This window comes from Meles meles, chromosome 13, assembly GCF_922984935.1.
Source record: "Meles meles chromosome 13, mMelMel3.1 paternal haplotype, whole genome shotgun sequence".
Classification (NCBI taxonomy): domain Eukaryota; kingdom Metazoa; phylum Chordata; class Mammalia; order Carnivora; family Mustelidae; genus Meles; species Meles meles.
In genome coordinates this window covers 29,227,889-29,240,375 of record NC_060078.1, presented here as the reverse complement: position 1 = coordinate 29,240,375, position 12,487 = coordinate 29,227,889, and the positions used below count along the sequence as shown (strand labels likewise).

At 33.2% G+C, this 12,487-nt stretch overlaps 1 protein-coding gene across 6 annotated transcripts in view; it reads left to right on the top strand.

Moving 5' to 3' along the window:
- Nucleotides 1-12,487, top strand: part of HERC4 (HECT and RLD domain containing E3 ubiquitin protein ligase 4) — a 131,309-nt gene that overhangs the window by 36,141 nt on the left and 82,681 nt on the right. For all 6 annotated transcript variants that reach the window (XR_006821272.1, XM_046027439.1, XM_046027437.1 and 3 more), the window contains exons 4-6: nt 1,492-1,568; nt 5,198-5,419; nt 6,510-6,601. Coding sequence is in view for 5 of the 6 variants with exons in the window: in XM_046027439.1 (XP_045883395.1) it covers nt 1,492-1,568; nt 5,198-5,419; nt 6,510-6,601 (391 nt within the window). In the remaining variant the exon portion in view is untranslated. The remainder of the gene's footprint in view (nt 1-1,491; nt 1,569-5,197; nt 5,420-6,509; nt 6,602-12,487) is intronic.

Below are 12,487 nucleotides of genomic sequence, written 5' to 3'. Positions count from 1 at the left end.
GAGCCTATGAATGTAAGACACATAGTCTGCATTTATAGAGCTTATTGTTGAGCAGAGTACACTAGTAGTTAACAGTGATAAATTCTATGAAGGAAAAAATGTAAGGTGCTATGAGAGTTTAGTATTTGAAATGTCTTATTTGGACTTGATACCTGGAACAAGTTTTTAAAAATATTTAATATAGTTAAAAAATATTTAACATAGTTCAGTGGTCAGTGTGTCATGTGCCTAATATGCATAAACAGTAACAGTAAATGTTCAGTAATTTCAGCACAGTTGCACATATCCATGTATTTTTTTATTCCTGTTTTTGCATTGCTAGAGTTTGATTTTGCTAATTACAGAAAAAATGGCATTTTGCTACATTTGAAAATCTGAAGGTGCATTGGATCCTGTTAACTTGTTGGATTCTACGAAATTATAGCAGTGCAACTCTCAGGTTTTGTAGTTAAGAACATAAATCCACTAAATAAAAATATTTTTAGTACGACGGTATGGAATTAGAGTAACTCTCCTTTCTCCTACTCGAAATTTGATTTGCTGAAGCTGCCTCCCGAAAATCATGGGTATCGACACTCTGGTCAGAACTTGCTCCGGACTCTCATATGGCAGAATCAGGTCAGGTGGCAGTATCAGGTAAAGGGAAATAAGAAACTTATGTTTCCTCCCCCCTTCTTACCTTGAAAACACTCATTCAGGAAAAACAAAATGACCAGGAGAAGGGGAACTGCATAACAAACACCTGGGATGATTGATGCAAAAGATACTTGATTTTTGTAATGTTTTAAAAATTAGCCTTCAGAATTGTATTACAGTTAAGGAAAAATCAGAAAGGGGGGAAGAAACTATAAAAATATAAGGAAAAAAATGCAAGGTGGCAGAAATATGACTGACTATATCAGTGATCATAATACATATGAATTGATTAAATTTCTCTAGCAAAGAATTAAGTTTAATATCACTGATTTAGATGTAAAGGAAAAGGATAGCGCAGAAGGACTAGGTTTCATAATGTGAATTGGTAGCACCACGTGATGAGAATCCCTATTGGTTCTAAAGGAACCGGATAGAGAACATGTATTAAACTAGGCCAAATGCCAATTTTAGACAAATTAGATCATGTACATTTGTTTTACAACTATATTGCCAGGTTTCACACTTTGAGCTAAAGATTTCTTTTGATAAAAGGAAATATCTGAATTATAAAAGCACTGTGAGGAATACTTGAGGCGTGAACGTAGTTTGCTTAAATTCTTTTTTCAAAGTACTTTCTCATTACACCTCTTAATTTTTTTCACATTCAATTTTGTTTACTGATGTTAGCATAAATAGTTGGGTAAAATGGACTTATATAAAAAAGCATGTACTGCTAGATCAGTAGGAACCTATTTGCACATAATAGGTAGTCAGTAAATGGCATTAATAAATATTATTCAGGATCCATTTATTAAATGGAATTAACTGATTTTGATTTCTTTTCTTATTTTCTAGAAATATTAAAAGTTTGTCAGATATCCAGGTAGTACAGGTTGCTTGCGGTTACTATCATTCACTTGCACTTTCTAAAGGTAAGCATTACTTTTATTTTCTTACCCCTTTTCAGTTTTATTACTGGATACTTGAACAGAAAGTCCTCTAACTTTGTTCTTGAAATTCAAGATTGTCCTGGTTCTTTTTGATCCTTTTCATATCCAAATATGTTTTAGAATTAGCTTGTCAGTCTTCACAGACCCACTGACTACTGGGATTTTGATTGGGATTACATTGTTTCTATAAATCAATTTTAGGAAAATCTTTACAGTATTGATTCTTTCAATTTTTGAACATGTTATATGTACTTTAATCTCCATTTAATTTTTCTCAATAGTATTTTGTTGTTTTCTGTGGAGCGGTCTTACACATCTTTTATTAGATTTTCCTCTAGATATGAAATGAATGATTTTATATTGAATCATTTCGAAGTTATTGCTAGTATATAGAGGTGGGATTGATTTTTGTGTGTGTTCTATAGGGGGAAAGTTACAACTTGTTCAATCTCATTTGATCTCAGACTATTTATGAGTAAAAACAAGTCTAAGCATCCTATTAGTTTTGTTTGCTGGGTTTTGTTTTTTTTTTTTTTAAGATTTTTATTTATTCATTTGAGAGAGCCAGAGGGACAGAGAGCACAAGCAGGGGAGAGGGAGAAGCAGACTCCCTGCTGAGCTGAGAGCTCAATATGGGGCTCGATCCCAGAACCTGGTGATCCTGACTTGAGGCAAAGGCAGATGCTTAACCATCTGAGCCACCCAGGTGCCCCTGTTTGCTTTTGTTTCTTTTTCTTTCTTTCTTTTTTTTTTTTTTTTTAAGATTTTATTTATTTATTTGACAGAGAGAGAGATCACAAGTAGGCAGAGAGAGAGAGAGGGAGGAGGAAGCAGGCTCCGTGTGGAGCAGGGAGCCCGATGTGGGGCTCGATGCCAGAACCCCGGGATCATGACCCGAGCCAAAGGCAGAGGATTTAACCCACTGAGCCATCCATGCGCCCGCTTTTGTTTCTTATTCAGCTTCTTCACCTGCCTGCTGAGGATTGTAGCATGGGTTACTATGTTGGTTTTTACCATATAAAAAATAACCTCCAGGAGCGCCTGGGTGGGTCAGTTGTTAAGCATCTGCCTTCAGCTCAAGTCATGATCCCAGAGTCCTGAGATCGAGCCCTGAGTTGGGCTTCCCTGGTCAGTGGGAAGCCTGCTTCTCTCTCTCTCACTCTCTCTGCTTGTGTTCCCTCTCTTGCTGTCTCTATCAAATAAATAAATAAAATCTTAAAAAGTAATAATAAAAAATAAGCTCCAGGGGTGCCTGGGTGGCTCAGCCGGTTAAGTGTCTGCCTTCGGCTCAGGTCATGGTCCTTGGGGTCCTGGGATCGAGCCCCGCATCAGGCTCTCTGCTCAGCGGAGAGCCTGCTTCTCCTTCTCCCTCTACCTGCTGTTCTGCCTACTTGTGATCTCTTTCTCTGTGTGTCAAATAAATAAAATCTTAAAAAAAAATAAAAAATAATAAAAAATAATCTCCAGTGGCTTCATTATTACTATTATTTAATTCATTAAATGTCTAGGCCCACTGTGAATACAGCACTAGGGTCTAGCTGTAGGGAAATACAGGTAAGATGATAGAATAATTTTAGGGCCTATACCATCTAGGGGAGGGGGCAGATACACAAATAACTGGTTTGAGATAAAAATACTGTTTTGGTCAAGGTCAAAGTAAAGTGCTATGTGAATGAAGAAAAAAGTGTAACTAGTTCAAATCAATAAAATTATTAATAATAAAGAAGGACTTGGTATTTGATGCAGTTTTAAAAGATGAATAAAGTATATTCAGAGTTAGAGAAATGTTGAGAAGTAGCTAGAGGAAGTGTTGAAGATTGGCTAAGGTGATAGTACTAGTAAAGTCGTAGAATTAGGAAAGTATTTTGTGTATTTGAATGTTAGCATGTAGTTTTATGTAGATATTCTGAGCGTGGGAGACATAGTGATACTTCAGTTGAGGTAATGTGTTACAGAGGCCTTAAATGCCTTATTAAGGCATTTGAATTTCTATAGGCATTGGGGAGACTGGCATCCCTGTATTCTTTGTTGTTACTTTGTTAGCTCTTCTTTTGATATTTGGTAGGTAGATCCAAGATCAGTTTAAACCCAGACGTTTTGCTGATGAGGAGGGCAATTTTCTGTCTGGACTTACAGGGATTTTTTGGCCTTGTTTGGCATCGTTCACATAATATATAGTGGTAAGCAGTATGCTGCTAGCCCTTATGTTATATTTATAGTCATAATCATACAAATAACAATATAATTACATACTATGAAAAAGGATTGTAAAGAAAAAATTGGGATATTTGGAATATATAACAGGGGGACTGGACTTAAACTAGACTACCAGGAAAAGTTGCTGCTGGGAAAGAATAGAAGTGAACTAGACAAAAGTTGGGGGGAAGGTCTTCACAGAGGAACTGCAAGTGTGTGAGAAATGGACATTGGAGAATGTAAAGGGAGGACAAGTATCACTAGAGTAAGGGAAGAGATGGGTATGAAATGAGCTTGGAAACATAGATTATGTAGAACATTAACAGGCTTTGTTAAAAGTGCTTATCCCAGTGTCAGTGGGAAGGCTCTGATATCTTTTTTTCAGGTGAGCCACATTATCAAATCTACATTTTAATAATACCTCTCTCTATATATACAGATGTCTGCTAGTATATGCATAAGATATTTTCGGAAGTACATACCAGTAATTGGTAAGAGTGGTTGTCTCTTGGGAAAGAACCCAACATCTGATTTTAGAGGGAAACTTACTTTTAAGTGTGTACTATTTTATAGTATGAATTTTAAAAACAATTATTAGTGTGTCAGTTATTAGTGCCATTTAATAAATTAAAAAGATAACCTAAAGTTGCAAGACATGGTGATAGTTGGGGGAGCAAAAGTGACAAGCAGAGATGGTGAAGAGTGGATCTATTTGCCGTATTTTTCTTCTAGAAGGAAAACTATATTATGTGTTGATATATAATAGAGTGATACCGTCTGTATATAAGGTAAGAGAAGAAAGAAGAGTATGTCTTCTTTAAGCATGTCTATGTTTATGGCTCATGCTACTGAATCAGTTATAGAATCATTTACTGAGATGGGGAACACTGAGCATAGGTCCAGATATGGGAGGTAAAGTGGGGGTCATAAATTGTTTGGAACACACTGAGCTGGAGGTGCCTTTATAATATCCAAGTGTAGAGGTCAGGTAAACAATTAGATACATGGGATTTTGCTAATAAGAGAGGTCTGGTCTAATGATAAAATTTTGAATGTGATCAGTATATAATAACAGGTCTTGAGCCTGGTTGAGTGCCTTTTGAAATAAATCACAGAATAAAAGTGAGACTTGAGGAATAGTTCTATCTTAAGAAACATAAGGAAATGAGTTAATGTGCCTTACCCATTCATTAATAAAGTGAGTCAGACTTAAAGTGTACTAATACAGAATGTTGTTCTTGATGTTTCTTTGAATGTTCTTCTGTTATGTTTCCAGATAAGAAATAAACTTAATAAAGGTGAATATGTACTTCCATTTGATGAGAAGGAGAATGTCCCAAAGTAACTGATGATCTTCAAATGAAATTTTTGGGTGTGTGAGGAAAATAGTTAATTTTATAATTTCTGTTTTACAGCAAGTGAAGTCTTCTGTTGGGGACAAAATAAATATGGCCAGTTGGGTTTAGGCATTGACTGTAAAAAGCAAGCTTCACCACAGCTGATTAAATCTTTGCTTGGAATCCCTTTCATGCAAGTTGCAGCAGGAGGAGCCCATAGTTTTGTACTCACCCTTTCTGGAGCTATTTTTGGATGGGGACGCAACAAATTTGGTCAACTAGGTCTTAATGATGAAAATGGTAGGTTCTCATTATTTATAGATAAATGTACATTAAAAGAAATGATCTTTTGAGATGGATCAGTGATTCTTAATGTCAGAAAGAAATATACCCAAGTCTTCCCCAATATGGAGAAGGGGATGAGAGGTTTATTTAAAAATTCCATTTAATAATATTTTGAAGGGATGGTGGGAGTACCAGTGAATACCATTTTATCACAAAATAAACTCTAGAAAGTATATCTGGAAAAATCTTATTGTTAGATGTTCATTAAAAGAAAGTTGTGAAAAACATTACTTCAATTGGTAATCACATTATTGGCCACCATTAGGTGGAAAGAGGTTGTAAAATTATTGTGGAAAGTAACAGGAAGTGTTAATGTATTTGAGTTTTTCAAGGAAATATTAAAATAATCTGAGTCATTAAATCTTTATTTTGAAGCTTCACTTTTAACATTGATTCTAGAATTGAAAATAAACAATTTGAATTTTAAGAATTATAATTACTTGAAACAAGTCAGGATCTTGGAACTGATTTTTCATAACTACATTAATTCAGATGCCAGTATCTGAAATACAGAAACTAATTTCATAAAATTCAGCATAATTGTTATGACTTAGGTAGACAAAAGTGAGTTGTTGGTCTAGTAACAACTGGTAATGATAAACAAATAATACTCAGAATTTTAAAATATTTTGTTCTGCATAAGAAAAATGTCAGATTAGGACATACTTCTTTTCTGCTACAAAATAGCAGAAAGTATAATTTTCAAGTATTTAAATAGAATCCTGTGAGCTTAATTATCATGAGGTGAATATAAAGAATGATATTAGAAGCAAATAGCTTTGAAATTCCTTGATTTCTAGTTCTGTAAAGATTGGCGTTAAGGGAGTTTAACACTTAAGTTACTTTTTAAAACCATTCTTTCTTATAGCAGCATGAATAGAAAGACCTGGGAACCCAATTAAGTAGGCTTGTACTACTAAATCATTGAATCACAGTTAAAATTATTTATCACTGTCTACTGAGCTTGGGAAGCTGTAGAGGAAACACATTTTAGAAGAGTTTTAACTTAAAAAATACCGTTAACGTCTCTTGTTGGAATTTTCAGATAGGTATGTTCCTAATTTACTAAAGTCACTAAGAACTCAGAAAATAGTTTATATTTGTTGTGGAGAAGATCATACTGCTGCACTAACCAAGGTATTGTATTCCTATAAAACTTCTTTATTATTACTCATGGTAGTAATTTATAATAAGTGAATGTTTTCATGATATTTACATTAAAATTTGAGTGTTATTGATGTCTAAAAAGTAATTTATCTTAAAGACAAGAACTAAATTATTACTTGTCAAAAACAATTTACCTTAATTTTCAACTGTTTATTGTTATGAAATATGAGTTATGATCTACTATTAAATGTGATAATATGTATTAATGAATTTCTCAGCTTTATGTGAAATGCTATTTAATATTTTGAATGAAAAAATTCCTTTTTAGTTTGTCAGACTTGCCATCCTCTGTGTATCAATCCCATTTGTATTGCATAACTGCCTAACTTTAACTCCCATTTGGCTTATAAATACTGTACAACAAGTAATGGAAGAGAATGAATCTGCCTGTTAACCACAGGCTAAGTATTAGGCAAGTAGTTATAATGAGCTTTCATCACAATCTTGTTAATGGTTTTAACTCTGTCCTGTAACTTTCTTGGGTATGTGCCATTTCATTATCAGGACTGTGTAGTCCTTTAGTGATTAGAGGTAGAATGAAAATAAACACATTAAACTAACCTTTGACAGGAATATTATTTATAGTCATGTTAACTAAAGGAACTGGCACATTTTTTATTAGCTGAATTAGAAATGAAATTTTTTGCTGGTTTATCTTTCTTCATTCTGCATAGTAGATAATATTAGCAAGAAAAAATTAACTTCTAGTCAGACTTCTACATACACAAAATTGTACACACTCCCACATTGGGAATTTTTTTATAAGAATTATTCTTAGTCATTATCAAGTATAATATACTCAGAGTACTTTTAAAAATATGACTAATTATAAAAGTTAGTTTTTAAAAATTTATTTTACTTGCCTTTTAGTAAGGAAGTTTTATCTGCTAATCTTATATTTTATTGATTTTTATCATTCAAATTACAAATTAGTCACTATAGTTTTAATAACTCATGTTGGCAAGTTATAAGTCGTCATTCTCTTCTGTCTTGGGTGGTTAGAAGAAATAAGGCTATATTGAAATAATAGTAAATATTTTATATATTATTCCTTAGCTTTGTGGTAGAAAGACTCACAGTGTTAATGCTTATCAAATTCAGCCCTTCAAGTAACCACTTAATCTTATTTTCCCAGGATATGTAACTACTCATATCTGTTGGGTTTTTTTTTAATTTTAATATTCTGTATTCCTCTTAAGATAGTAGCTGGTGGTACTTGTTCACTGGAATTTTTCGTATATTTTATTTCTAACAAAATAAGATAGTTTTAAATATCCTAATAGAAAAATATTTTATTTTCCCTTGATTTAAGTTAGAATACAGTTCCATATCCATATATCTTGTTTTTCTGGAAGAATTTTTTTGCAAATAAATTAGGTTGCTTTATGAAGCAGTTTCTTCATGCAAAACCTATCTTAGCAATTTAAAAACAGACTTTAAAAAAACAATAAATGTAAAGACATGTATGTTAATGGGTTTGAACACTATCATAAAGATGTCAGATTTTTTTCAATTTCATTTACAAATTCATTATGCATATCACATATACATACATATTTTAACTTAGCAACCCTACTTTTAAGAATCTGTCCCAAAGATAGGAAATTATATGTGCACAAAGCAGTTTAATTGCAGCATTATTTTAATAGCAGAAGAATGAAAGAATGCAGATGTCTTTTCCGTAGCACTCTAGTTAAACAAACTGTAGTAACCACCCAGGACTTGTAAAACAGTATTTACAAGTCTTGTAAAATAGAATAAAGAAGATCTCTATATTATGCTGTGGAATATCTTTAGGATATATATTTAAGTAAAAAGGTACAGAATAGTTGACTTTTGCATAAGTAGGGATAAAAGATGAACATGTTACATGGTATTTGTATTTTTAAAAATTTAATAGCTAGATCAAATGTACTTGGGTTTACAGTTTTGTTTTTAGAACCTAGAAACTGTTACACATAATTAAAAAGCAAACATATATGTTGTTGTTTTTTTTTTAAGATTTTATTTATTTGACAGAGATCACAAGTAGGCAGGCAGGCAGAGAGAGAAAGGAGGAAGCAGATTCCCTGCTGAGCAGAGAGTCCGATGTGGGGCTCGATCCCAGGACCTGGGGAACATAACCCGAGCTGAAGGCAGAGGCTTTAACCCACTGAGCCACCCAGGCACCCCTAACATACATGTTTTTAAGCACTTGTTAAAAAGTTGAAAATTAATAAATACTAGTGGCACAACTACAAAAGGAGAATTCTTTTAATTAAGTCCTTTTAAAATATAGTATGTTGTTGTATATCACTAGTAGGAAGTAGCCTAAAGGTAAACTGAATTCACCCAAAAATTTTAAACTGCCTTCTGTAGTCTTGTTAGTAATAAAGTTGATAGTCTTATTCTCAATATATTACATAGAGGATAGGATAAAGCAAATAAGTACTTTACTATCATTAGAAACTATGACCTTCAGCTTAAAAGAGATATGAAACAATAGGAATTAAATTAAAATCCTGTGATCTTTACTTTTAATCACCTTTAAGAGTATCATTACAAACTCTTATTGTTTTCCTTCTAAAAAATTTTTTTGCCATGATCACTGAATGGTCCTAGAAGTAATTAGCCATGTACAATCTGGAAACAGTGGGCATCCCATGATTGTTGTAGACTCTATATGAAAAATAACCAGGACTTCTTAGAGAAGAGTCTGATTTCATATCCAGAGGTGGAGGGGGACATCTAAGAATAGCCTTGGCTATTATGTGTTACAAAAAAGGACTAAGGTATTGTCAGAGGGACAGCATCCAGGAGTTTTCACAAAAAGAAATAATAATGGCAATAAATGGAAATATACCAAACATATAAAAATCCATGATTTCATTATGATACTTTTCTTCCTCAAGTCAATACAAAGCAAACTTCATTGCTTATCTCTGAAGTTGCTAGAACAACTCATTTTTAAAAAAAATTAGTAAGTGTGAAAGATGCATTTCCCCTGCCCCCTATTTGCAGATTGTATTTCAGAGTAATTTTAGTAGTTGATGAGTTAAGCTCTTTGTAGAATTCCAACTAATAAATCTAGAAGAAATAATAAGATTAGAAAAATCTCTACTTTATATTCCCTAACAGTGGATAAAGACAAAGATTGAAACATTAAGCTTAACGTGCATAGATTAAGCTGTGAAACTTGTTAACCTACTTATTTTTAACATTACCAAGCAGACATGTACTTTGGTGTGATTTAATAATCAGGAAAATTTTAAACATGGCCTCAGTATCCAATATTAAGAAATTAAAATTAAAGGGGTCAGTTCATGAAGAGAATATAACAACTATACTTACATATGCACCAAACATGAGAGCATCTCAATAATATTAAACAAATAATAACAGAGCTGGAGATGGAAACAGACAGCATTAATAGTAGGAGACTCCAGTACTCCCACTTTAAACAACAGATAGATCATCCATGTGGAAAGTCTATAAAGAAATAAAGGACTTGAACTACACTTTATATCAAATGGACTTAACAGATATACAGAGCACTCCATCCAACAGCAGCACATACACATTCTTCTCAAGGACACAACAGAATATTCTGCAGGAGAGATTATATGTTAGGTCATAAAACAAGTCTTAACAAATTTAAGAAGATTAAAATCATATCAGGTATCTTTTCCAGTGACAATGGTATGAATCAGTAATAGGAGAGCCAGAAAATTTGCAGATATGTGGATATTTAAAAGCACACACCTGAACAATCAGTAGGTCAGAAAATAAGTAAAAGAGAAATTAAATATATTGAGATAAGTGAAAATGGAAACACAACATACCAAAACTTAGCGGATGCCACAAAAACAACTCTAAGGGGATAGATAGTGATAATACTGTCACTGCATTTCCAATAAAGTATCTATAGCAATAAATAGCTACATTAAGAAAGAAGAGAAAAAAAACTCTCAAAGAGACAGTCTTTATACTTCCAGGAACTAGGGAAAAAGAAAACCGAACAGCCCAGAGTTAGCAGAAGGAAGAATATTAAAAAGGTCAGAGTAAAAATAGACAAAAAGTACATTAGAAAAGATAACAAAACCAAGAACTGTTTTCCTGAAAAGAGGAAAAAAAAATCGACAGATCTTTAGGGGAACTAAAAAAAAAAAAAGACTCAAAATAAAAAATGGAGAACATTATACTGATACTGTACAAATAAAAGATTTTAAGGACCTACTGTGAACAATTATATGCCAACAAATTGGATAACGTAGATGAAATGGATAAATTTCTAGAAACATCCAAGCTACCAAGAGTGATTCATGAAGAAATAGCAAATCTAAACAGAGCTTTAACTAACTAGTAAGGAAATTGGATCTGGGGAGAGAAACCCCAGGACCAGATGGCTTCACTGGTGAATTCTGCCATTTAAGAATAATGCCAGTCCATCTCAAACTTTTCAAAAAGAAAAATAGAAGGAAACACTTCTAAATGCATTTTATGAGGCCACCATTATGCTCATACCAAAGCCAAACAAGACAGTACAAAAAATAAATAAATAAAATTACAGGCCCAGCAAACCAAATTTAATCACATACCATGATCAAGTGAGATTTATCCCTGGGATGTAAGAATGGTTCAACATCTGCAAATCAGTCGAAACACATTAGTTGTCATAAAAATCATATGATCATCCTAGTTTGATGGAGGAAAAGCATTTGGTGAAATTCAACATCCTTTCATGATAAAAATTCTCAGTAAAGTATAGGAGGAATATGTAACATTGGCCATAAATGATAGGCCCACAGCTAATATATTCAGTGGTGAAAAGCTGAAAGTTCTTCCTGTAAGATCAAGAATAAGATGAAGATGCCCACCCTCATCACCTCTGTTCAGTGTAGTACTGAATGTCTTAGCCAGAGTTATTTTAGTAGAGAAAAAGAAGTAAAAGGCATCCAAATTAGAAAGGAAAAACTAAAATTGTCTGTCTGCAGATGACATAATATTATATATACAAAATCCTATATACAAGACTCTCCCAAAACTCCAAACCAAAAAATGAATTCAGTAAAGTTGCAGGATACAAAGTCAACATACAAAAATCAGTTGTATCTCTATACGCTAAGCAAACTCTGAAAGAGAAATTAAGAAAGTAGTCCCATCTACAGTATCATCAAAAACAATACACTACTGAGGAATAAATTTAACCAAGGAGTGAAAGACCTCTACACTGAAAACTATGTAAGGCATCAGTAAGAGAAATTGAAGAAGATACAAATAAATCTAAAGATAGTACATGTTCTTGGATGAGAAGAATTAATTTTGTTGATATGTGTGTACTACTGAAAGTGATCCACAGATTCAGTGTAACCCCTATCAAAATTCCAGTGGCATTTTCCACAGAAATAGAAAATCCTGAAATTCATATGGAACCACAAAAGACCAGGAATAGCCAAGCAATCTTGAGAAAGAACAGCAAAGCTGGAGCATCAAGCTCCTGATTTCAAATTATTACAAAGCTATAGTAATCAAAACAGTATAGTACTAGCATAAACAGACACATAGACCAGTCAAACCATGGATAGCTCGGAAATAAACCCACATCTATACAGTTAACTAATCAGTGGTAAGGCACCAACAACACACAGTGGGAAAGTTTGGTCTCTTCAATAACTGGTGTTGGGAAAACTGGATATCTATATGCAAAAGAAAGAAATTGAATCCCTATTTTTGTCATTAACAAAATTTAACTCAAAATGAACTAAAGACCTAATGTAAGACTTGAAACTAACACTCCTAGGTGAAAACATGGGGTGAAAAACATTGGTCTTGGTCATCATTTTTGGATATGACTCTAAAAGCACAAGTAACAAGAGC